This window comes from Gopherus flavomarginatus, chromosome 10 (genome assembly GCF_025201925.1).
Source record: "Gopherus flavomarginatus isolate rGopFla2 chromosome 10, rGopFla2.mat.asm, whole genome shotgun sequence".
NCBI classification, from domain to species: Eukaryota; Metazoa; Chordata; order Testudines; family Testudinidae; genus Gopherus; species Gopherus flavomarginatus.
In genome coordinates, this window is record NC_066626.1 from 69759612 (window position 1) to 69784704 (window position 25093).

At 41.8% G+C, this 25093-nt stretch overlaps 1 protein-coding gene across 6 annotated transcripts in view; it reads left to right on the forward strand.

Moving 5' to 3' along the window:
- SLC12A8 (solute carrier family 12 member 8) overlaps nucleotides 1-24272 on the forward strand; it is a 102790-nt gene extending 78518 nt beyond the window's left edge. For 5 of the 6 annotated variants that reach the window (XM_050917036.1, XM_050917039.1, XM_050917038.1 and 2 more), the window contains 6 exons: nucleotides 6112-6258; nucleotides 11705-12392; nucleotides 13622-13719; nucleotides 18173-18290; nucleotides 19890-19954; nucleotides 22859-24272. In XM_050917036.1, coding sequence (XP_050772993.1) covers nucleotides 6112-6258; nucleotides 11705-12392; nucleotides 13622-13719; nucleotides 18173-18290; nucleotides 19890-19954; nucleotides 22859-23101 — 1359 coding nt within the window. In that variant the 3' untranslated portion in view covers nucleotides 23102-24272. The remainder of the gene's footprint in view (nucleotides 1-6111; nucleotides 6259-11704; nucleotides 12393-13621; nucleotides 13720-18172; nucleotides 18291-19889; nucleotides 19955-22858) is intronic. The other variant, XM_050917041.1, reaches the window with a different exon arrangement.
- Nucleotides 24273-25093: the final 821 nt, after the last annotated feature.

A 25093-nucleotide genomic window follows, 5' to 3' on the forward strand; every position in this document is an offset into this window, starting at 1 on the left:
TAGGACTGCCAATTTCTTGTGAAGTATTTGTACTCTCTAAACTTTTTAAAAGTTAATTTATTTATTTATTTTATTTTTGACAATCTCAATGAAAAGACATTTTCCCCCTAAGCCCTGAGTGGAATGTCAAATAGCACATTTAAATGCAAGTATTTTTGGTGACTAAAATGATAGGCAAAGCCTGACATAATCAAGTGTTTCTTTCAAGTATTTGTTTTTAAAATAGGACCAGTAGTGTTTTTGTGTTTGTGTTTGTATTGCGTTGTATTGTGTTTTTGTATTGATTGCATTCTGAAATCAAAAGGAGCTGTTCTGTTCTCTAATGTAAATTTCTGTTCATTGATTTGTTTCTCGTATTTTTCATCCATCCATTCATAACACACTTTGTTTTCCTGGAGCCAAATTAGTTCGTTAGGGTGTGTGTTTGGGGGTCGGTGGGGAGAGGTAGCTTGGAGGGGGAAGATGGGTTGGTTTGAGGGTTTTCAAAACACAGCATGAATTTTACGTGCTGTCTCCAAGCAGAATGAATTTTATATCTTTTCATCCAACCTCCTTTACATTGCAGGCTGCTTTCATAAATAAGAAGAAAGGTCAATGTATCTTGAGCTTTCTAGGAAAATATAAATTTATTACCCACTACTAGTCAAGCACACCCCAGCTGGCATGTCCTCAGGGACACAAAGAGGCAGGGAATAACCTCTTAAGTGAACAGGATGAGGTGCATGTTTGTTTTTACCTGTAACAGGAAGGAAGATCCAGTGGTTATGGTGCTGCTCAGGGGACCTGGGTTCAGTTCTCTGCTCGGCCACACACTTCCTTTGTGACTTTGGGCAAGTTGTTTGGGCCCAGGTTTCTAGATATATTTAGACATTGCCACCCTCTTCATTGCAATGCCTAACTGATGCAGGAGCCTACATTTCATTTTCAAAAGTGATTTAGGAGACTAAATCGCATCCACTGACAGGAGGATTTTGGCTCCTAAGGACTTAGATCTCTTGAAAATGGTATGTAGGATCCTAAATAGGCACTGTAGTGCTGAGTGCAGCAATGTCAAAATATCTTTAGAAATCTGGGCCTTAGAGTCTTTGTTCCCCATATGCAAAATGAGAGATAATAGCGCTTCCCTTCCTCACAGGAAAAATACATTACAGGTTGTGAGATGCTATGGGAATGGGGGCCATATTAATACCTTAGAGAAACAGAGAGACTCTAGGTTCACAACTTCGGAGACAAATATTATGGGGAAATGGACTGGAATGCCTGCTACCTGCTGGTACATCCCAAGCTACACAGGGAGACTCAGATATGGCCTGCTGCTCTGTGCCACCATTTTAGAAGTAATCACTCAGCTCAACTAATTCTGTGCCAGTGGCTTTCAACCTTTTACCTCTGGAAACCTCAAAAAAAATATCTCTGGTTCCTTACTGCCACCCACCCAGTCCTGCAAAGTATTGTGGGATTGGGCTCTTGGCAAAAAAAAAAGATGGCTGCTTTTAGGTCTCGTTAGGGGCTCACCAGATTGGTGCTGAAGCCTGGATGGGGAAGCCATTGCTGGGTGTGTAGCTTCTCACTTCTCCAGACCTCATGTTGTTCGGTTCTGGGGGCAGCACCAGTTGAAAAGGCTGTGGAACTGGCTGTGCTGCCTCTTGAAGTGCCATTTCCCTATGGCTAGGGCCCTACCAAATTCATGGCTGTGAAAAACACATCATGGACCATGAAATATGGTCTCCCCCCTGAAATCTGTTTTGTTTTTTCCTAGTGTGCTTTTACCCTATACTATACAGATTTCAGGGGGGAGACTAGCATTTCTCAAATTGGGAAGTTTCTCAAAAGGCAATTGCAGGAGGATCGTGAGGTTATTTTAGGGGGGGTGTGATATTCCCACCCACTGCCTTAAGAGCTGGGCAGCTGGAGAGCAGTGGCTATTGCAGCGCAGAAGTAAGGGTGGCAATACCATACCATGCCACCTTTATTTCTGCGCTGCTGCCTTCAGCATACTACCTATGACTGAGTGCTGTACATACGGGAGCATGGCTGAGGAGCTGCAGCAGTATTGGGTGGGCAGCAACAAGTGTTGGGATTGATTTGCTCCTTCACTCCCCTGCCTTAGCAGCTCCCACGTCCAAGCGTCTGGGATTTGCCAATGATTCTTTTCTCTCTCACCCAGTGGAGTGAAACCGAGCAGTCTCCCCTTCATGACGCACTTCTGGGCCGTGCCCCACTGGTTCAGGATGTCCTGCTCTGCGTTATGTGAAGGCCCAGGCCAGGATCCTTGGTGCAGTGGAGACTCCCTAGCGAATGCTACAGACCTTAGTCCTGCATCTGTCTTTCAAAACGAACTGGCTATCCCCCCTCCCCTCTTCAAAAACCAGCCTTAAGCAATTGCAAGACATGCTTCTGTTTGGGACACCATGGTAGGCCTCAGCAGCCTGCAGAATGATTTCTCTCCACAGCCACCACCTCCTGGGAAATACAGGCTGCGAGCTACTTTGGCTGCCATGGGGCCCTCATACAATTCAGGCCCTTTCCTTGTGTCAGTTCACAGCCCAATGTTTCTTTCCACCCTTCAGCAGCTTGGGGCTCTACAGATCATAAGGGTTACTCTGAAATGCCCCTTATTTCAGTGTGAGAAGGTGGGCTGCCTGTTTTACACCATTTTGATTAAAGTAAGTATGTGGAAAATGGAGCATGTCGCTCCTTCAGCTGAGGGATGTGAAGAGTGGAGTGGCCGGGTATTCTGAGTAGGCCGGGAGAGGAAGGAGACGACATGACAGTTAATCTTTCTAGCTCATTAAGGAGCAGTAGTGGTATATTATGCAAAAATCCATTGCACAGCAGGAAAGATGGCAGCTGCAAGATGGGGAGGCATAGGGAGAAAATAGCCCCTATCCAAAATACTGAGTGGAGAAAAAGAGACTGTTGTTCAGCTTTTTGGAGTTCTTTGTCTTGCATGACTGGTTCTTATGCAGACACGGTCTCCTAGAATATGGCAAGAGCCCTGTTTATCACGCTTCCATAGCTGAAGCACTGCTGATAATATATCCTGTTCTGCCAGCAACTGTTGTTGTGGGGGATTTATTTGTGCAGAGGTCTGCATGTGGACTCGTATGCGCGTAAGGTGGAGCCACATGCTAGAAAGGCTGACACATTTGCCATGGAATTTTTTTTTTTTCCTGTTCCATGAAGTAGCAAAAGTAGAAGCCAGGACGCTGACCAGAAATGACAGCCTGTGACAAGTCTTGTCAGACAAGTCTGGCTGCACGAGGGGTGCCCGGGAGACGCGATAACCTTTGAGATAGCCAGGGCCGGCTCCAGGCACCAGCCCAGCAAGCAGCTGCTTGGGGCGGCCAACGGTGAGGGGCAGCACGTCCGAGTCTTTGGTGGCGGGTGCCTCACTCCCTCTCAGAGTGAAGGATCCACTGCCGAAGATTGAAGTGGTGGCAGTAGAACTGCAGATCGCGATAGCGGCTTTTTTTTTTTTCTCTCTTTGTGCTTGGGGCGGCAAAAACCCTGGAGCCGGCCCTGTAGACAGCTCTGCAGATTCATATGTCAGTGCAGCGGCAGGAGTTGCTCAATCAGTCTGGGAAGCAGGGAGTCGCATACTTAATAAGCAGCCCACATTGATTTCCATTTCTACAGAAAACTAACTGCCTTTATACTGGCCAAAACCTCTCACTGCACCAGCATTTCCCTGCATTCACCTGTGCATCCAGAAGCAACTCCTCAACAGGGCAATCCAGGCCTTGCATAATTGTAATAATCAGGTATCCTGCAGATTTCAGCATTCAGAGCAGTCCACATCTCAGGATGACCATGTGGTCAGCAAATACATTCTTTAGATTTAAAAAAAATAGTTGTGCCTCTATCCTTTAACTCATAGCAGTGACCCCCTGACCTTTCTCCATTAGCTGCAAGCTTGTCTGATCAGTTCGGTCTCTAACTTCTCCAGTTAGTCCTAGTCACTTATCACAGGCCACAAACTGTTGGCTTTTCTCCATGGACCATGGGATGGCTTTGGAATTCCACAAAGGAATCTCATCAATTTCTGCCCTTTCGTCTCTTTGGCGCTCCCACCCACAGGACATTTTACCCGTCTTTACATGACGGAATGTCTCTTGGGTTCAGTATAAGAACTAGACATAGGCAGAGCAACATCAGCCTTTCAGCAGATACTAAGCCTGTTCTTCAACGTATATGGAAAGGTTCTCTCTTGTCCTCACTGTTACTTTAGATGTCTAAGACTCAGCATCCTCTTCCTATCCAGTTTTGAGGAGAGAACTGTAGCTCCATTGTCTTGTGTGACATCTCTGTTAAGGTCTTCCAAAGATTTTGCCAAGGTCCTGTAACAAAGACAAGGAAGAGAGGTCCTCATTGATATTCCTGATGTTTCATGTATTAAAAAAAAATGTGGGAAAGTATTTTGGAAAGAAATTTGAAAGCCATCTTTATACATCACAGAGAAGCAGGAAAAGACACATGCTATTTGCTTTGCTTTGCGGTTCATCTTGAGAGTATAATAAACCCATAACTTATATTGAAAATACTGGCAATGGCCTCTATATTTTCTTCCCCAGAGAAACTAGAATTCAGATCTTCCAGTTCCCTTTTCGTCTGTGTTTCTGTATAACTATAACTTGTTCTTTCTTCCAAGGATCAATACCTGCAGAATTAATGTGGATGTTAAGGGAAATATCATGTCATTAAATTATACAATTGGCTAGAATTTTGGGGGCCCATTCACATCTTGGATGGAAGCAAGGTGAACACAGGACACTGCAAGAAGTTATGATGGTGGTTCTGTAGGTGTTGTTATTCCTTGTTATAAGCTACTGAAAAAATCCATGTTCCACCATAGTCTTACAGGCAACTGTGTAGCCAGAGGCATCTTCTTTCAAATGAGGAGATTACCTGATCCGATTTCAATTTGTGCATCTACATTCTGCTGACCCATAGTCCCTTTGAAATTTCAGTTGGCTACAATATTTTTCACTTCCCGTTCTGAAGGGTCTAATGTTGTGGTGGGCTGTCAAACAGCAGCCTTGTTCCAGCCCAGTAGTGAAGAGCAGAGGAAGGATGGCGTTGTGGTTAAAGCACTGGATGGGAGATTTGGGTTCAGTTCCTTGTTTTGCCACAGACTTTACCTATGAATTGGGATAAGGCACTTTATCTCTCTGTGCCTTAGTTCCCTATCAGTATAACGGGGATATTACTCCTTTCTGCCATGCTTTGCTGTCTTGTCTACGTAGATTATAAACTCTTTGGGTCAGGGACATTACTATGTGTGTGTATTGGCACCTTCCGTCATACAAAATATTAGTAATAAAAGGTGCTTGCCCTTAATTGATGATTCTGTAAAAAGTTTTCTAAAATTTAAAAATTGGTTTGGGATACAATAGAACCAAAGGTGTTAAATACAAAATATGAATAAAGCAGTCTACTTAGCACTATTGCTTTAAGAATTTTTAAGTTTTATGTTCATTTAACTTAAGGAAATTCCTTACACATTTAAGACAGGAAAATAAGGTCGTCGCATTATATCCTTTGGAACATGTTTTCGAAATCCTATTTATTTAAATGGCAGCTTTGATTTGATTATACTGTGGATTTCTTCCCCTCCCCTGCTACGCCTCCACTATTGGTATTCCCTTATGGGACACAGGGGTTTGTCTTCCTGTTTTGGATGGTTTAGAGCCTTGGATAGCTCTTCCTGTATGATGCTCTCTGTATATAAGTGTGCTCTCCTGAAATAAACTCCCTTCAAACTCACTTCCAGTTGCTTAAATGGAATCAGAGGTCTGCTTCCTCGAAGCATTTTCTCCAAGTGGCACATATTTCTGGACGTGAGCTTATCGAGTGCTTTCCAGTTGGTACAGAATGTTCAATACAGAACTGCTTTCGTGGGATAATTGTATTGTATTACTAGTTCACACTCACAGTACAGAGCAGGTTAACTTGCTATTTTCACACGGCTCGTTCTGTTAAATGTTTGCCCAAGTCTTTAGCATTTACAAAGGAAATTAATTGGTTTTAATTTGGAAAAATCTGTGTTTAAAGACAAATGGTTTTTTTAAAATATCTGATAAATATTTGTTTTCTCTTTGCATTTTCCAGGTGTCCTTGGTGGGTTTCTTGTTTTTATTAGGACTGTACATTTCCTCCTTAGCTTCCTGCATGGGAGGTTTGTATGGAGCACCCCGAATCCTTCAGTGCATTGCCCAGGAAAAAGTGATACCGACCCTTGCCTTTCTTGGACATGGGGTTAGTAATCGGTGATGATGTAGAATTAGCTGTGGGCTCTGTAACAAACAAATGTTAATGATGTATGGAAACAATGAATCTGCTGTCAATAGATTGTCATGGCTGATGTACAGTTATTAAATACCAGAAGAGGAGAGGGTCATGGTTTTTCCCCACTGGAGATCAGCAGGTGGAAACAGCATTCAGCTGTTTTTGTAAAGAAACACAGAGTTATGGGAGAAGTCTCTCTATCTGAGTCCATGTCCTCCTCATCTCCCTATTTGATTACTGTAAACTCCTCCTCTAATCTCTGCTCTCATCAGCACTCATGTTGCCCCCTCTTCCCTGCCTGCTGCTCTGTTCATGTCACCTGCTCTTTAAACCCCCTCCGTTGACTCCTCAAGCTTCTCGTCCTTGCCTTCAAAGACCCATATAACTGCCCCTTCTGCTTTTGTCTTTGATTGTATGTTGCCCCCCCACCCCCTTCTCGGTTCCACCATTAGTGTCTTCTTCTCTCACATCAGTCTCTTTGCTTTCCTCCGGACAGAACCCTATTCATGGAAAACCCTTTGTGAGCTGGTCTGCAAGGCCTCTATCCTCTCTTTATTCAAGTCCCTCCATAGGACCCACTTCTTTTATGATGCCTACAAGAAATTAGCCAGTTAATAAAAAAAAATGAGTGGCTAATTTAGATCTTAATATATTAACCCGCCACCACCATCTTTACTACCTCAAGCTGCCATGTAGATGTCGCACACGTTCTTGAGTCCCAATCGAGTCAATGGGGTTAAGCATATGATTGTGTGTTTTGCTGAATCAGATCCTGTATACTCTGTCCTTCCTTCTTAACTCTTCCCTGCTATCTTTTCGTCTCCCTTGATTTCATCATGTTTGAAATTAGGCCCAGTTCTGCTAGTGGCAGGTTCATGGCCTTAGTATGTAAGCATCAGATCACTTCTTATTTATATCGTGAGGTGCCTAACTCATTTTGAACTGTGTAAAACTAATGAATAATAAAAGGATAGACGGATACATTTTAAAGAAGGTCAGTTTGGGGGACTACAAATCTTAAATGCTCTTTTAAGCTAAGCTTTGGTTTGAACACTGACTAAGGCTTGTTTCTGCTGCCATTACTCATGTACAGAGCCTTATACACCTGGGTAGTCCTGTTTACTTCAACTAGGTTCACATGAATAAGGATTGCAGGATTGGCCCATAAATTCAAACCAAATCCTTCTTTTCTGACTTTCTCTTTTTCTGGATGAAGAGAAAAAACTGCCTCTCTCAAAGCAACCCTGTAATAGCAAACCAGTTTGGAAAAATCTCGAGAGCAATTTTTTCACATGTGCAAGGCCTTGTAAATAAAGTGAGGAAAAATTACTTGAAAATAAGTTTTTAAGTGCATCCATTTTGTGTGCACTGTTTCTTGAATATTCCTGTGGTTCTCTAAAATAAAAGTAATAATAATTTAAAAAAAAATCAAAGCACTGAAAGTAGTTAAGTGGCTTCTGTGGAAAGAGCCAAATTTTGCCCTCAACTATTGTGGTGTCATTCGTTGACTTTGACGCAATGGCGGCAAAGCTGATGCTAACATGGCATAGTTAGCTTCTGTTTTTTCATAACATTTCCTCATATGAACTCCTTTGTGCTGGCAAGGTACCAGAACAGGAAGTGCTTTGAAAAGAGGTTAGGAATTAAAGGAAAATCTCCTTCCTCCCTGCCTGTATCTGCTACCTTGAGAATTGACTGTTGATTTGGTTCACGGGCCGGTTAATAAAGTGGATTGCCCGTAACAATGCATTCTGCACCGGTTTGTTTATACAATGGTTTAAACATGTTTGTAGTCATCATAATCCTAGTTAATATGAAGGAGCTGAACATTGTTTTCAGTGTTGTTAACCTTAGTCCAGAAGCATCCTAAGACTGACCATCTGTTCCCTGTCCCAATAGTATCTCTAATACCTAAGATGCCTTCTGAGAACACTTTTATGCTTAATATTTCCTCCTGCTGATAATAGCCTGCTGTAATGGATTTGTCTCATTAGAGTTGGTATGGTAACCCCCATCTTTTCATGTTCTTTCTCTCTATATATATCTTCCTACTGTATTTTCCACTCCATGCATCTGATTAAGTGGGTTTTAGCCCACAAAAGCTTATGCTCAAATAAATTTGTTAGTCTCTAAGGTGTCACAAGGATTCCTCATTCTCTTTGCTGATACAGACTAACACGGCTATCACTCTGAAACCTGTTATGTGTGAGACACATTTCTCATATTGTTGGGAAAATGTGTAAGATGCAGGATGTATTACCCTTTTCTATTAATAAATGAGTGTGGAGGAAATAGAAATAGTTTCCGTTTGAGCTGTGCATTTATTAAAGCACATACAGTAGAGGAAAATATAGGATGAAAAATATTTCAAGGTGGCATATTTTGTGTTACTGTTGGTATAACAGGACTATACGTTCTAGACACTATTGGCGGTACCTTTGTATGGTCAGTACTGTGGTTTATATGGAAGCGGGTGAAAGTCTTAGTATTTTATATTTGAAAAGCATTTACTGTAATTTATTTCTTGTTTATCCAATCAGAGCTGAAAGACTGTATGAAAGAGACAAATGTTTTGCTTGTGGTACTAATAACTCCTTAGGAGGGAGATTGTCCAAGGCACAAATGTCGTGTAGGCAGCTGGCTCCTATTGGGAGATAGGCACCTACCTGCTATTGAAAATGTTCCCTTGGATTGCTAAAGCCACAGGAGACTTAGAAATCTAATTTCCTTTTCACCATTTATGCTGCTGCTTTCATTTGTGCATTTTGCTCAGCGTGGGCAGTGACATTAGTCCGCATGGTCAGATAACTAGCCGCCTTCCCATACAGCAGTAGTCCCCAACCTTTTTGGCTGGCGGGTGCCAGCTGAAGGACCACTGCAGCAGTGGAGTACCCGCCAAAATGCCGCCGAATTTCGGCGGCGGCGCCTCTCGATGATGTCGCTTGCTGTCGACAAGCGATTCATTGAGAGGCGTCCCCACTGAAATTCAGGGATGACGTCTCTCAATGACGTCACTTGTCGATGGCAAGCAGCGTCAGCAAGAGGCGTCCCCGCTGAAATTTGGGGGCAACACCTCTCGATGACATCACTTGTCGGTGACAAGCGTCGTCATCGAGAGGTGTCCCCGCCGAAATGCTGCAGCGGCATTTCAGCGGGTGCTCTCCCGTGGGCCAGGACGCAGACGCATTAATATGCCTCCATGGGCGCCATGGCGCCCGCGGGCACCACGTTGGGGACCCTGGCATACAGAGTGTCGTGTTTCCAATATGGTAGGTGAATGTTCAAATGCCTCCAAAAATCTCTTTATTTTAATTTAAAAAAAACCAAACATAACATTTCAGTTCATAATTGATAGTAAATTAGAGTCAGAATAGTCCTGTTAAATCATCTAATTCATCCCTCGGTGCAGGATTATTCTTGACAGGGTCTCATCCAATCCAGTTTTAAATGTCCCAAGTAATGATCTTCCACCACTTCCTTAGGGATACTGTTCCACAACCTAATAAATCTAGGCCATGATCCTGTAGAATATTGCTTCTTCTCATGCAGAGTCCTATCTTGCACTTTAGGATTTTGTCTTAGGCCTGGTCTACACTGGGGGCGGGGATTGTCAATCTAAGTTATGCAACTTCAGCTACGTGAATAATATAGCTGAAGTTGATGTACCTAGATCGATTTACTGTGGTGTCTTCACCATGGTGACATGACTGCTGGTGCTCCCCCATTGACTCTGCCTGCGCCTCTCGCTGAGCTGGAGTATGGGAGTTGACAGGAGAGTGCTCGGCGATCGATTTAGTGTGTCTAGACTAGACACGATAAATCGATCTCCGCTGGATCGGTCACTGCCCGCTGGTCCGGCTAGTAGTGAAGACATACCCTTATGTTAGGTGCTATAGGTTTACATCAGAGCCTCCAAGTTAATTAGTGTGGTTCTGCTTAGTAAAGTTGCTTTTGTGAGTGTGTCTCACTGATTTCCAGATCACATTTACACATAAAAAGCGACATCTTTGTTTGTTTTAACTGCCAGCCCCACACACTCACCCTAAGCTTAAAGGGCTTGTCTTCACTGTGGAGCTAGCATTGAATATAATTTGATCTCTGACTGAAAGTGGTGACGTGATTCTGACCATGTGTCACACTGACTGGTCAGTGTAGACAAGGATAAGACGTGTTCAGAGTTGTCTCTGCTAGTCATAGGTAAACCCTGAATCCAAGTAGGATTTGCCCATGGCTTGTCCTGGTCTGTGCTGGCCAGTCAGCTAACTCAGCTGTTGAAAATCATGTTTAAGCATGAATTTGCCAGTGAAGACAAGGCCTGAGAGTGGAACGAGGTGCTTTATATCTCACAGAGTATCACCTGTAAGAGAGGTTTTGCAGTCAGATTATGCCCTCATTGGTGTCCCATGAGCCTTGCGTGGCTTTGCACAAGCATCTCAGAAGTACAGAAACACTGAGTGATGCGTCCAAGGCAACCGAAGGGCGGGTTAGACCTGGAGTTAAAGTTCAGGAGCTGCCAACTCCCAGCCCTTTATTTCAGCTTGACGCACTTCAGTCTGTGCCTCCTTTCCATCCTCCCGCTACCTCCACCCTGCCGCAAAGTAAAAGAATAAACAATACTTCTCATGGTAGTCTGCCTTCCTGACCTTCGCCTGGCATCATTTGTTGCTCTTCCTGACACACACCCTTTAACATCCTTGACTGCTTAACCTCTCATCTGCTCCTTTCCTCTTGGCCTTAGGGCAGTTGGGGCTTCTTTATAAAAAGAGGAATAAAGCTAAATGCGGAATCCGGTAATACCATGGCTGCAGTTTAGCCTCATTTGAAGGCCAGGCCAGCAACTTCTAATGTAAAATGGCACCTCTCCTCTGCCTCACAGCCCCACAAGGCTTGCTTGCCTTAGCTGCCAATTGAAACCGTTTTCAGAGCTCCTTTCCAGTATCTGTATATGTCAAGCCTTTTGTTTGGCAACAATGTATGTTCTTGCATGGAGCTGAAATTAGAAATGCATGAATAATGATCATTAGCAATCTTCCTCTCTAAAGCCCCGTCTAAACAATATAATAATCCTCCCAATGCTCTGTGAATTTTAACATTGCTTTATTACTCTACTTAACGAATGGGAAAACTGAGTGGAGTTAAGTGACCTTTCCCAGGCCACACAGCAAGTCAGTGGCAGAAGTCAGAAGTGCTAGTTAGTTCCTGGCTCCTTGTCCCTCACTTAAGCCACTAGACTCTAATGTTTCTGTTCATATATGTATATATTCCCTTATTTCATGACCAGTGAGATGTCCATCAAAATATTGCCTAGATGTTGATGGTCCTCTATCAGTGTGAACAGAGAGGGTAGTCTTCACTTTTGGGTTGGTGGGGTATGCAAATATATATTTAAATATGTTTGTTTTGGTTTACAAAATAGAAAGGGCGTAACAAGACCCCAGTGGCTGCGATTTGCTTAACAAGTCTCATCACCATGGCTTTCGTCTTCATTGGCCAAGTGAACATCCTTGCTCCTATAGTCACCATAAACTTCATGCTGACGTACATTGCTGTGGACTACTCTTATTTCTCAGTCTCTATGAGTTATATCCTACAGCAGAAACCCAAGAGGACACAGAGGGAGGAATCTAGGGTTGTCAACTCTGCCCAGCCTTTAACCTTTGCGAAAACTTCCCGTTATGGATCAGATGGAATAATTCAAAGCAGATCAGATGGCACCTTGTTAGAATTCACAAAAGACATGGACCAGCTTTTTAAGCCTCTTAATAAAGATCCAGGGACTCGTAAAGAGAAAGAAGAGAGAGAGAAGAATTTAAACCAAAAGGTCAAACAGAGAAAGATAAAGAAGCCAGCCAAGCAAACATTACAAGACAGCTTTCTCTTGGATCTTGATCATAATATCGCCCCTGCCCCTTACTGTTGCACCAAAACATCAGAGCCTAGTGATGAAAGTCTGCAGAGTTTTGCTGAACAGAGTCATCAGAGTGAAAGAAATCTGCGTTTATCATCAGCTGTGGACACTGAGCAAAAATGTGACCAGGAGCTAATGGAATATGGAGAACAACTTTTTAATGAGCTGCAGAATCCTCCCAATCAGAAAGTGGAAGGTAAAGATCACAAGAGCAGAGATAGACATTTGTGTTTTCATGGGGGAATGCTTAATAATCTCTGTCCTGCTGACACTTTTCTGTAGGCAGGCTAGAGACTAATTTTATATGATGCTGTCATTCTGTGATTCATGGCAATAATATCTTTTTTTTTATAGGTGAGGGTAGAGTTCATCATAATGAGTCACAGGAGAGGTTCCAGTCTAATTTGCCCGTGGAAGATTAATTGCTGGAGAACAGGCAAAATTATGTGGGAATGTTCACTGTCTATAGCATGCTGCTGCTTATTCTGCAAATGCATTCTTAATGCTGTACATTAAAAGATTTCTGAGCATACTATGGCATTTGTTTTCATCCTGATATTGGGGGGAGGAGGCTTGTGAGCATAGAGGCTATTCTTCAAATGAAATTGTCCCCATGGCATGCAAGGAGACCAGGAGTAATTCGTCACATCATCATCACTACATCTAAGAATCTGAATTAATTTATAGTGTAGATCTGGATACATAATGCTTTGAATTTGTAGAGTTTTTCATCTGAGAATCTTAGGGCTTGCCTGTGCAAACATTTAGTTCGCAGCAAGCTGAGTGTGAATCTAGCCCACACAAGGCTGTTAGGGACTAACTGTATGTGTGGGCCCTACTGACATGCATTAATAGTTTGTTCATGTGCTTTGATCTAGTCCTATGTCAAAGAACACTAGATCAGTGCTCATTAATGAACTGTTAATGTGCATCAGCAGATTCCATGCGGACATTTAGTATGGGCAGGCTAGTGCAGGGTACAGTCACACCCCTGCTTGCTGCAAGCTAATTGTTCGTGTAGACGAGCCCTTAGTGTTCTACAAGCATTGATTAATTAAGCTTCACAAACCCCTGTGAGGTTTTATTATTATATCCTCCATATGAGGAAAGTGAGGCACAAAGAGTGTATGACCTTGGGCAAGTCATTCCAAGAATCAGTAGCAGATCTGGGAATAGAACCCCAGACTCCCTGTCTCATGCACTAAATGCTAGACAACACTGCCGCTCTACAACCAGTGCTAAACCTGGCTGAGCCTTGTCATGCAAGTTGGAAGCCTGAAATTGGATCTTGTTTTCATGTAACTTGATGTAGATAGAGGACAAAAACCCTAACCAAGGGGTAACTTGGCTGCTTCCTAGGATGTAGCTCTACTTCATCACCTGTGTTGGTTTTGTAACGCATCTGTTTTCTTTTTCTTTTCATAGATACAAATGTAAAGCAACAAAATCAAGAACTAGAAATTCAGAGAATGCCAGTTTCCTTCTACGCCAGATTCTGCAATCACTGGGTTTCCCTTGTTAGTGTAAGTCACTTTCTTTTACTTTGAGCATCGCTTTAGGATTATAAATAAATAAATAAATAAATAAATCACAATCGATGCAATTAAATATATTGGCGAGGTGGTTTTCCTTTCCAGTATCCCAAATCATTATGTGGTTGGTTAATCGTAGAACTCAGATACACAGGGCTGAATGAAAAGCTTTAGGGCTTAGCTGTGACTTTGCCATGAGCCCTGTGTGTGTGTGGCAGTGCATTGTTTGGCTGCCGCAGGTATAGCGCAGGAAGGAGATTATGACTCAGTGTCACAGTCTGCCTCCCAGTCCCCAACCTCCCCAGTGCACTGGGGGCAAGTACCTTGCATCTGCATGCTACCTGGTGCACTTGTGCTGGCCTGTGCTTTGGGAGCGGGGAGCGCAGAGCCAAGGGTCTATCCATTCTCACTCCACCCAAACAGTGCCCACCTGGGCCAGTGGGAAAGGGTTTAGTGACTCTACGGAGGATGCTTTCACTTACCACAAAATGCAAATAGTGGGCATATGCCGTCTTATTCCCTTTCATGTGTGAGCAGGCCAGACCAGGATCTCACTAAAAGTCAACATGGGACAGAATTGATTGATCTTATTTAAATTGTGTGGGAACTCCATAATTTTAGAGTCCAAACCTAGGAGCTGACTTCCTGCTTTCAATCCATATTTAGGAAGAAAGGGACTCATTCTGCTCTCAGTCTTGCTGATGTAAATCCAGAGTTACTCTGGATTTACGTGGTGTAACCCGGTGTAGAATGTGGCCCATAGTAGTTAGAAACTGGGGTCTAAGGAGCAAGACAAAATGTAGGCCGTTGGCAAAATAAGCAAAACAAGACTATGAACAAGACAGTGTAAAATCAGCTTGAAATGTCATTGGAAGCCCAGGCTGCGATTTGTGAATGAGATAAACGTGGCTGTGATATCTTGCACCAACGATTAACCTCATTGCAGCATTTCGAGGCAACTGCACTTTTCTCAAAGTGGTTTTTGAGAGACCAGCAGTTGTGAAGTTACAGGAGTCAGTCGGTAAGACCTGGTTGATCACAATGGCTGGGTGTACACATTTCTGTGAGTCCTTTTCGTCGATGGCAGAAGAATGCCGTCTTTGCTACTTTGTTAAAATGAGATTCCACAATTAGCCAATTGGGGGTCCATTGATTCTTTCAAATTTCTGGCTACAGGCTGAGGAATCTGTGTGCTGCCTATGTCACATGCATCCACTTGCCTTCCTGCCATTGAGGGTGCTGTTCAGTCTAGGGGTGCTTCTGGACGCTTCACTGCCCGTAAAGTTCAGTCCTACTGAAAGTGATATATGGCTATATGATGGTGTATATCATAGTAATACATAGTGTGAAAAATTGTGGAAAGTTTATTAAACCTCATGCTTCAGAACTTAAGTTAATCTCTAGTTATTACAGATCAGGGTGAAACCTTCACGAGGGGCACATTACCCCACATCTGCCTATGGTGAAGTTTCTACCCTTGCTTTGAAGCATCCGGTGCTAGTCACTGTCAGAGACAGGATACTGGGCTTCAGGTCTGATCCAGTCTGGCAATTCCTATGTGTTGTGCTATAAAGGTTTCAGAATCACTAATGTTGGGTGATGAGCACAGTTTACTCAGGGTTTTGCCACTCAGAAGTGAAGTGTCTAATCCAGACTTGTGCTGCTAGAATCTGAATACCACATGCATTCTGTATGTGCCACGTATGTATCAGAAAACTATTTTAGGAATGTTTGCATTTTGGTTGGGACTATCTTTTATCCTTCCACCTGTAAAGCCCAGGTGCCTTACTTAGCATGAATCCCACTGTACAGGGCTCACTGCACATCATCAAAAATCTGACAATGACCTAAAAAGGCCATCAGACCAGAAAGAACATGACTAGTTCCATTGGGAATCTCCTCCTTATCATTGGTGTGAAGCTCCCCTTTCTAGCCATGCAGTGTAGTCAGATGTCAGCTTAGAAGCCATGCCATTTTTATGTATCAAAGAACCGTTACCGCATAGAATTTTGCTTTCCCCAGACCTAGGGCAAGAGTAATTTTGGAGGGAAATCCCACCTTTGGGAAAGAAGGGGAAACATTTCTCTTAAAAAAATCATAGGTGTCTGAAGCAGTTGAACATGCTAATAAGTCTTGGGGAGATGGATTGGAGCAGATGGCAGGAAAGGTGGTCAGAGGTACATGATAAATGAATTTATCACCTGGCTTTGCACTTTATCATGTGGATATTGTCTCCACATACGTGTTTTCATGTATATGTATAGTGAGTAGAGTTAAACAACATACAGTGTACCTATTAAATTACCCACTATCTTTAGCTTGGCTTTGGCAATCACAATTTAAACCACGTTGCTCAGTAGCTCATCTTCACCAAATGCTAGCTGCCAAAGAAGGTCGCTGCTGAACTGTGATGAGATGGGTGGGATGAATGTCAGGTGTCTTTTGTTGAGTGGATGAAATCTTCTAAGCAGTTGCAAGCTGACACCTGCATTTTGGATCAGTAAACAGCGTGATTCCCAAATACTGAGCTCCTATATCACAACTGTGGTTAACACCCCACATAAGTATGGGGAATTCTTACATTTGTGTAAAGAGATGATTCTGACATTGTCATTAAAGCAGACTTGGCTTCTGTGGAATGATTTGGCTTGAAAAGAGATCATAGTGGATAACTGGGGCCGGGGTAGGTACACAGTGATTCGGGGGGAGGGATAGCTCAGGGGTTTGAGCATTGGCCTACTAAACCCAGGGTTGTGAGTTCAATCCCTGAGGGGGCCATTAAGGGAACTGGGTTAAAAATCTGGGGATTGGTCCTGCTTGGAGCAGGGGGTTGGACTAGATGACCTCCTGAGGTCCCTTCCAACCCTAATAGTCTATGATTCTATGAAAAGACTTGATATGGAAGCTTAATAATATATGTGCACATCTATAACTATACTTGTTGATGCCTTGCCTCTGTCTGCCCTGTTCCCCTGCCTGCTCAGCTCTGGCAATAATGCCAGCTTTGACTTGCTTAACTGTTTCTCCTACAAGCATCTCCATGCCGTCCCCCCAGACATGAAACATGCTTCCTGAGCTGGCATGCAAAGACACTACTCTGACCCCCATTCAGACACCTCCTGATACCTATGAGACTCTATGGATGGTGTGCCTCAGGATAACGGGGATACTCTGTATGGATACATTTTTCAAAAGTGCCTACGTCCCTTTCTGAAAGAGGTCTAGGCCCATACCCTCAAAGGCACCTAATTGAAATCAATGGGAGTTAGGCACCTTAATCCCTTTCAGGATCTGGGCCTTAGTCACTTAGGCACAATGGGACTCAAGCTCCTAAATCACTTTTGAAAATGAAACCTAGACACTTTTGAAATTATACCCTATATTTTTTAATTGGTAATACAGAGTTTGATCATACAAAGGGTTGACTAAGCAGTCACCTTGACCACTTTACTTCTAGGTTGAGTCCCTTCTTGTTTCCCTTCTCCTGTCTATCGTATCTTTCTGTTTTCTTCCATGTGAGCAATTTGGGGCAGGGCCATGCCTCCTGTTATACTGGTACAGCTCCTTGGACATAGGTGGTGCTACAGGAAGCAAATAAAGAAAATAGTAATGATGACGATTATGTTGTAAGGCAGCTGCATCATAGATCTCTCTCATCATCATAGTAATGACCTTTGGGCGAAATTCTGCTGCATGTTGAAAGGTGGCAAATCTCAACCCGCCTATATGATGAGTGAAAAACTTGGAAAATGTTCATCCAAATTTGCCAAAAACAAGCAAAAAGTCACAAAGGAATCAGGTTTATGGCCTGATCTGAAGCCCATTGAAATTCTGCTGACTTTGATGGACCTAGCGCATTTCTATTTTGTTTGGGTTGGGAGCCACAGAGAAGTCTATCTTCACTCCCTTTATGTCACTCAGCCATGCTCTGTCAGCTCTGTCCCCCCATATACAGAGGAGAGCTACGCCAGAGGACCAGTAGGGTATGCCCAGGAGATTTATGACTATCCAGAGCTACTGGTTAAAACTCCAGAGGAGGCACTGGGGGCACAGAACGTAGGACAAAAAATGGGGGTGGTTTGGTGTACAGGGTTTGGCAATGCTGGTGAAGGTGGAGTTTCTGATGTTCAAATGACACCTTGAAAGCTCCAGTACTGTCATGCTCAATAAAAATACTGGATTCTCCATAGGTACAGGCCGCTTTTTGTTTGGCTTCATCAAAGGCTTTGGCCTGTTTTCATCTTGAAGAATGAACTCCTGCCCTGGGCAACTCCCCTGTATGGCTGGTAATACTCCCCCAGGGTCCAGAGGATTGTCAGGTCTTGCACAAGATCAGAAAAATGGCAGAAAACATCCTCTGGATTTTGCAGGAAATATTTGTTAGCGTAACAGTGAAATACAATCATGCTCTGTGTAGTAATCCTGGACACTGCGTTTTCAACAGGCAATCGGATCGCTTGTAATCATGTTTGTCATTCAGTGGATCTACACTCTCATTAATTTGAGTGTCGCAATTATTCTATATTTCTACATTGGCCAAATGAGTCCTGGACTACCCCCCGGTGAGTATTTTTAATCCATGGCATTAAATCATCTTAAATACCTATTGCATTTTAATTGGAGTTAATTTGAAATCAAGGCATTTTCATTTAACATGTGAGTTACACATTACAAATGGCAGATTTTGTTTCCTTGCTTGCTTATAGTAAAATTTGATAATTGACTCTTTAAACATCGTTACATATTTGTCTCTGGCTACAATTTAGCATTATCAGATTAATTTTTGGTTCTGATGAGTTTAAACATCTTTAAAAGTTAATAAGCTGTTTTGCTATGCTATAAAATAAATTAGAGCAAATTACTATAAGTAAAAACACTGGTGTTAAGCGTTAGTAGGAATTGCAGATATTAAATGTATTACATCAATGGCTAATCTATAAATACGCTTTAATAAACCTAATTAGTCGATATAAATCTACCTGAGAAAACTGCTGTGAAAATTGGAATTACAATAAGTATCTCATTAAATCTCAGTGTTTGTAATGGCAAAACAAGAGGGCCTTTTGATTCTGAATTAAACTGGTGGAATATGTGAGGAACATAATCTGATACTCTTAAGGAAAAGGGCATTGAAAAGGTCTGTGCATGTGATTGGTTTATACTGTACAGGTTCAAAATTAAATACCAAAGTCAGTTCAGAAAGCAAGCTACCTCCTTGGTATATATGTGTTGACCTCTGCGTGTGCATGTGTGGGAGGGCGGATGCACAAAATTTTGGAGGAGAAAAATCAATGGAACCTTGAAAGTCAATGGGATTTGAGTTCCTAAATCACTCACATGCTTTTGAAAATATCCTCTTTTGATAATTTAGACTTGAGGTTGCTAGATTGCAGATCCCATGAACGCAAATTGTAAAAAACATAGAAATAAGCAGTTAAGTTGTTGAATGTCCCATCTACCCTCTACACATCAGTTCCCCATTTTTCAGCCTCAATTTATCTCTGATATGGAATATTGGGGCAGAGTAAAAGTTATTAGGAGTACCATAACTCTATCTTTCCATATTTTCCAACATATTATTTGAAAGATTTACCTTAACTTAAAATGTCCTAGCTTTTCAATCTTTGTTTTGTATACAATTTGAGTTTTCTTCCCCTTAAGTTATCACTACATTTTGTCACTACCTATATCAGTAGAGGAGGCAATGTTGCCTAGTGGCTAGCACACTGGCCTGGCACTCAGGAGCTCTGGGTTCTATACACAGCTCTGCTTGGGCGATCTCAGGCAAGTCACTTCACTTTTCTGTGTCTATTTTCCCCATGTGTAAATGGGGATAATGATTCACACTCCTTTGTAAAGTGCTTTGAGATCTACTGGTAAAAATATAGGGGATATTATTATTACAGTTTAGTAAAGCTTATGTCTAGGAATAATCAATGGTTCTCTATTCAGGGTACATTCTTGAGAATCTTTAAAAAGCTTTCATGTATGGGAAAAAATGAAACACATTCTCACAGTTATTAAACCTGTAACCTTTTGTGTAAGTAGGGCTAATAACAATATGCACATTTGTTTGAGATTTTATTCCAAGTCTAGATCATGTAAAGCTATTATGAGAGAATTAGCAGCATGGTGACTTTTCATGTGTTTTCCCTCTGCAGGGGCAGCAGCTAACTTCAGGTTTCTCAGCTGGATTAGGTTAGGTTTGGTCAACTCATGCAGGTTGGTACTAATCTCTTGGTGGTGACATAGGTAATGCTCACACTTAACAATAAACAATTGAAATTGTGCAAAACGTAATGTGGCTGTCTGTTGCAGAATTGTTACACACCTCTTTTGGTGCATTGGAGTTCCTTGATATAACTGATATCATCTTGTATTTCGAGTGCTGATATGGTTAGAGAAAGTGACTACGTAAAACTATTTACTACTTAAATCAATAGATCTGCCCCCTTTGTATATTCAGAGTTGCATGCGCTTACTTTACTGGCAAAAATAAATATTTACTCCTATTTACGTGAAAGTGCACTAGGGAACCTTTAGTGCACCGCAGCAGAGGCTGCACAGATCAATTAATGTGTACCACATGAGTACTCTTTAGAAATCAGAATGCCAGAGTGAATCACCCCACTGTGTAGACAAGCCCTGTATGTGCTAGATGGCCATATTCTAATCCAGAATTTGGATGGGAATGCTAGCGAGGATCCTGGCTAGCGTCAATTTCTGGAGGAAAGCAGAGGTCGGGTTCCAGGTTCCACACAGCTTGCTATTCAGAATAGATGATGATGACTGTTTCTTGTTGTATTTTAGTATAACATCATTGGTGCACATGGTGTTTTTTAGATATTTATTTATTACCTAAAGACCTCAAGCAAGATCGAGGCCGCATTGTGCTAAGTATCTGTGCATAGCGATCAACACTTCCTGCCCCAAAATGTTTACAGTCTAAATAGACAAAGGGTGGGAGGGAGATGGAAGTGAAGTGACTTTCCAAGATTCCCCAGCAGGTCAGTGGCAGATCAAGGAATAGAGTCCAGACATCCTGACTCCTAGCCCAGGGGCCTCTCCACTAGACAATCTGCCTCCCCTATATAAAAGAAGACAAGGGACCTGCCTTGAAGACTTTTTTTCAAAGGTGCCAGTCCTGCAAACCCATAATCATGTGTATAACTTTACTCCTGTGGCCATTGAGACTACTCCCAGGAATAAAGTTTCATACTTTCATTAGTGTTAGCAGGATCAGAACCTGAGTTAGACAAAATACAGGCAAAGGAAGGGGAATGGCCTTGAATTAAGCTTTTTATGTGTCTTATTAGGTCCAGGGGTTTCTCCCTTTCTCTTTTCACATTGTTTGTTTGTATTATGATGTGAGTGAAAGAGAAGAGTTATGAGGTGAGGCATGAGAACAGGGTGGATGGATGGGTTCATGCTAAAAGGCTAGTCAGAATTAGTCATTGCATAGTGAGACAGACACAACAAGGGGATCTGTGTCCTGTACACTGTGTCTATCCAGTTCCCCCTAGGTCTATATGCACATTCATTATTTGCTTTATATACACACATTGCAAAGGTAGAGAATGATTCTCCTCTCCTGACACCTCTCTGTATTTTTTATTCCCACTTCAAATCTCTGTGGGCCATTCCATACCCAACTCCTGCAATACAAGGCTGCAATGCAGCGGATGAGCAATCCACCGTGTGGGCGTAAAAAGAGCAATGTTCTCCCTGTAGTGAGTCAGTTCCACACCTTTGGCTAGATGTGTCACTATTACCGGAGGTTCTTATACTGCATCTTGGCAGCTTGATAGAATCCTTGGTGCCTTTTGTCAGTAGTATTGATCGGTCGAGACACAGGTAGGAAGGATCCAGTGTAAGGCTGGCAGCAGTCCAAGTTAGAAGTTGATCTTGTTTATCTCTTGTCACAAGATGAAATCTCTCTAATTTAGACAGCTGGTAATGTAGCCTTATAATACTGCCTGCAGTTAATTCCCAGCACAGCTTTTTTTTTTTAAAGCACACCCCTGGAGCTATTTTATATCCAGGATATCACACAGAAATAAATCGTGGCTGGTTTGGCTTCAGATTTATTTTTACAAATTGCAAAGCAAGGTGGGAAAGGACGTTTTAACGAGACTGAGGGCCCAATCTTGGAAGATGCTGAATGAATTTTAAAGGCAGCTGAGGGCTCTTTGCACCTCTGAAAATCAGGTTACTTATTCAGATATTATATGTGGATGTAATAGTGTCACCAACTTTCACAATTGTATTGTGAGTCATGTAAATTTTGATGTGTTTCTCAAACCCCAGTTCCTGGAATCAAGAGATGCCATGAAAATCTCAGCTTTCATTAAAAAATAAATAAATAAATAAAATAGTACGTTTCTAGACCTCATAGACACAGAGAAAAGCTTGAAATCATGAAGAGTGTGCATCCTAAGGAATCAGAAACCAGAGGCAACAATAGAGAACCTAACATTTATTAAAAATCTCAAGACTTTTAAGCCAATCTCATGATTTTTTTCATCCCGATTCATGATTTTTGAATGCTTGAGATTGACAATACTGAGTTGCCTAAATTTAGGCCCCAAAATTTGAAAAAGTTCTTGTGAATACAGTAGATTATATTCTGGAGACAGAGAGCTCACTAAAAATCTTACTGTAGAATAAAGTTACATTGACTGACCTTTTCCATTACCAGCAGGATGACTAGAAGTAGATCCTTCTCACTTTTCTGCAGTCACATTGCCTGTAAACTTTGGAAAACGGTTCGTAAGATATGACTATCCTTTTTATTTGTTAGCATCCACAAAGTGTAACTGTAGTTGAAGCAAATTCTGCCTCACTTTATGTGGCTGAAGAACTTTGGAGCAACTGGACAGCAACCAAGGAGAGGAGGGATATTTATTAAGAAAATCTTTGTAAGCAAGGTTACCATTTTTTTTCTAGTAAAGGAAAATGTTCTCTGAGTTCTGCAACTCACATAGCCACCAAGAAAAAATTTTAGTGCCTTTTTTCTAAGCCTTTATGCATTAGAGGTTCGATTTGTTTTGTTTACATAGTTCAAAGCACAGCTGCTGATAGATTGGGTAACAATGGGACATCTGAAGGTTGTGTGTTTGTCTGTTGTCAGGAGAAGGCCATCCCCAGAGGAGCAGATTGTTGTTACACCGTCCTTTGCAACAGTTGGCATGGAGACCACTCAGCTCACCGAAGAGAATGCAGATTTTGCCTCTCGAGACCGCTGCCACCATTCTTCTGTTATCAGAAGAGAAGAATTTGTCAATCAGTTTCAGTAAAAAACAAAAACAAAAACAGATCCGGCTGTTCACTCCAGCAGTCGCTTAACACTTATCACTGCTGTGGCACCTGGTAAAAATACTTGAACAATGTGACTATATTTTTTTAATGCTTCCACTGTTTGGGGTTATGTCTTTTTATATTATTTTTTTACAAAGGACAAAGTTTGCAATTTTAACTAGGATTCCATACCCTACCAGTTGTGCAAAACAAATTAAAGGACTGTAGTAAAGTGATCGGTAACTGAGGACAATAGCATTAGAAATCCAAAGAATTCAAATACTGTTCACACCAAATGCTACTGATTTGGTGCAAACTTAGTCTAGTCACTTTACCTCTTTCTGCCCCAGTTTTCCTGCCTGTAAAATAATAATTTTCTGCCTCACAGGGATGATGTGAGTTTTAATTAATTGGTGCTCATAAAGTGCTTTAAGGCATTTAGATGAAAGGCCGAAATGATGAAGGCGAGAGGATTATGAAGTGTGTTCAAATGTTCAAAATTGGAATCAAATCCGTTCATTTAAATCTATGAGCTCTTCTGTGTTATCATCATACTGTGAAATTATGTTTTATCAGCACTAAATAGCTATTTTCAACATCACTTCAGAAATGAGGATTGGAAGAAGCTGAATCTCGAAACATAGGCGATAACCTGGGGACCCTCTTCCTGAAGGTCTACATTGTTTCCAAATATGACATGTCCCAGTTAAAATAATGATTTATATAAATGATTAAAAAGTACTTATTAGGATGTATGCGGCCACACCCTTACTTCAATTGGAAGAAGAAATGTATCACTTGTATTTAGTCCTCCAGGTAGGAAGCACCTCAGCAGGTGCCTTGCCTGCATTCTGAAATGAAGGATTAGGCTTCAGAAGTATGTAGTAAACTAGTAGTTAGCACTGCAAAGTAAGTCTGAGTATTTAAAATGTATAAAAAAGTGGAGTGATCATTAATTTCCTTTAATCTTTGAGTCTTTCAATTTTTTATTGTTCAGTGTGATGATAACCAGATCTCTGCATCTGCTACAGACAAAGCTCTGAAATCCTGCTAGCATTGGGACCAGTGCTACTAAAAGGGGCTGAAGGCCCTGGACTCCCACTGAACTTGGTGGGAGCTGAAGGCATTCACCAGCACCTCACAGGGTCAGCCCATTTGAGTGCTGTTTCTACCATGTGATACTTTCCTGCAGGTGGAAGGAAACCGGCTTTACCAATGAAATCATGAATAAAGTTATTCTGGGATGCTACTGAACGTTCGCTCTGCATTTTAATTTTCTGTTTTGGTCACAATTCAGCATTCCTTAAATGATTGCCCTTATGAAAGTTAAAGGGACACTGTCAAATTAACTCAGCCTGAAGGTTGACCCACCCCAAGCTGTTTCATGTTAGAAACATTCATTTCAGGATTCCTTAGTTACTTTTCTTTAAAAAAAAAAAAACCTGACAGAAATACGTAGAGATGGTCCTGAGCTCTGTTCTGATCTAGATTTGATCTTCCCCAAATATCAAGAAGAGTTGGATCTGATGTTCTGGTTTTGCTCTGTACTCTACATAAAAAAGTTTGAATGTTGATCCATGCTTCCCTTACATTCAGTGGGATTCTGAGCCAGTGTACATCCACCTCTTAAACTAACGCCTAATGTTTTTCCTAATGTAAGACTTAATCTTAAACCCACAGATCTCAATGAGAGTCTTGCCATTGACTTAAATGGGTGCAGGATTAGACCTATAAATGGACTTGTGGTGGTACAGGATGCTCAGAGATAGTGAACCTTATAGATATATCCGTGAAGACACTTCAGGTGCTTTTTTCCTGATATCTTGCCTGTGAAAAGATCAGTTCAAAGCAGAAACCTATTAGCAGAATCCTTCAGTAAGGGGCAATTTTGATTAAATGTTAAGGTCAAATTAACCATAGTATGACCTTGTAAATTGTGTTTGATGTCGTTCTGCAATCTTCAACTTTTTCTTCATGCTGATTTGGGCTCTCAAACAACCTGGAGCATGCTGTATTATTTCATTTTACAGTATGATACATAGCCATAGTTATATAATAAGGGCCATAT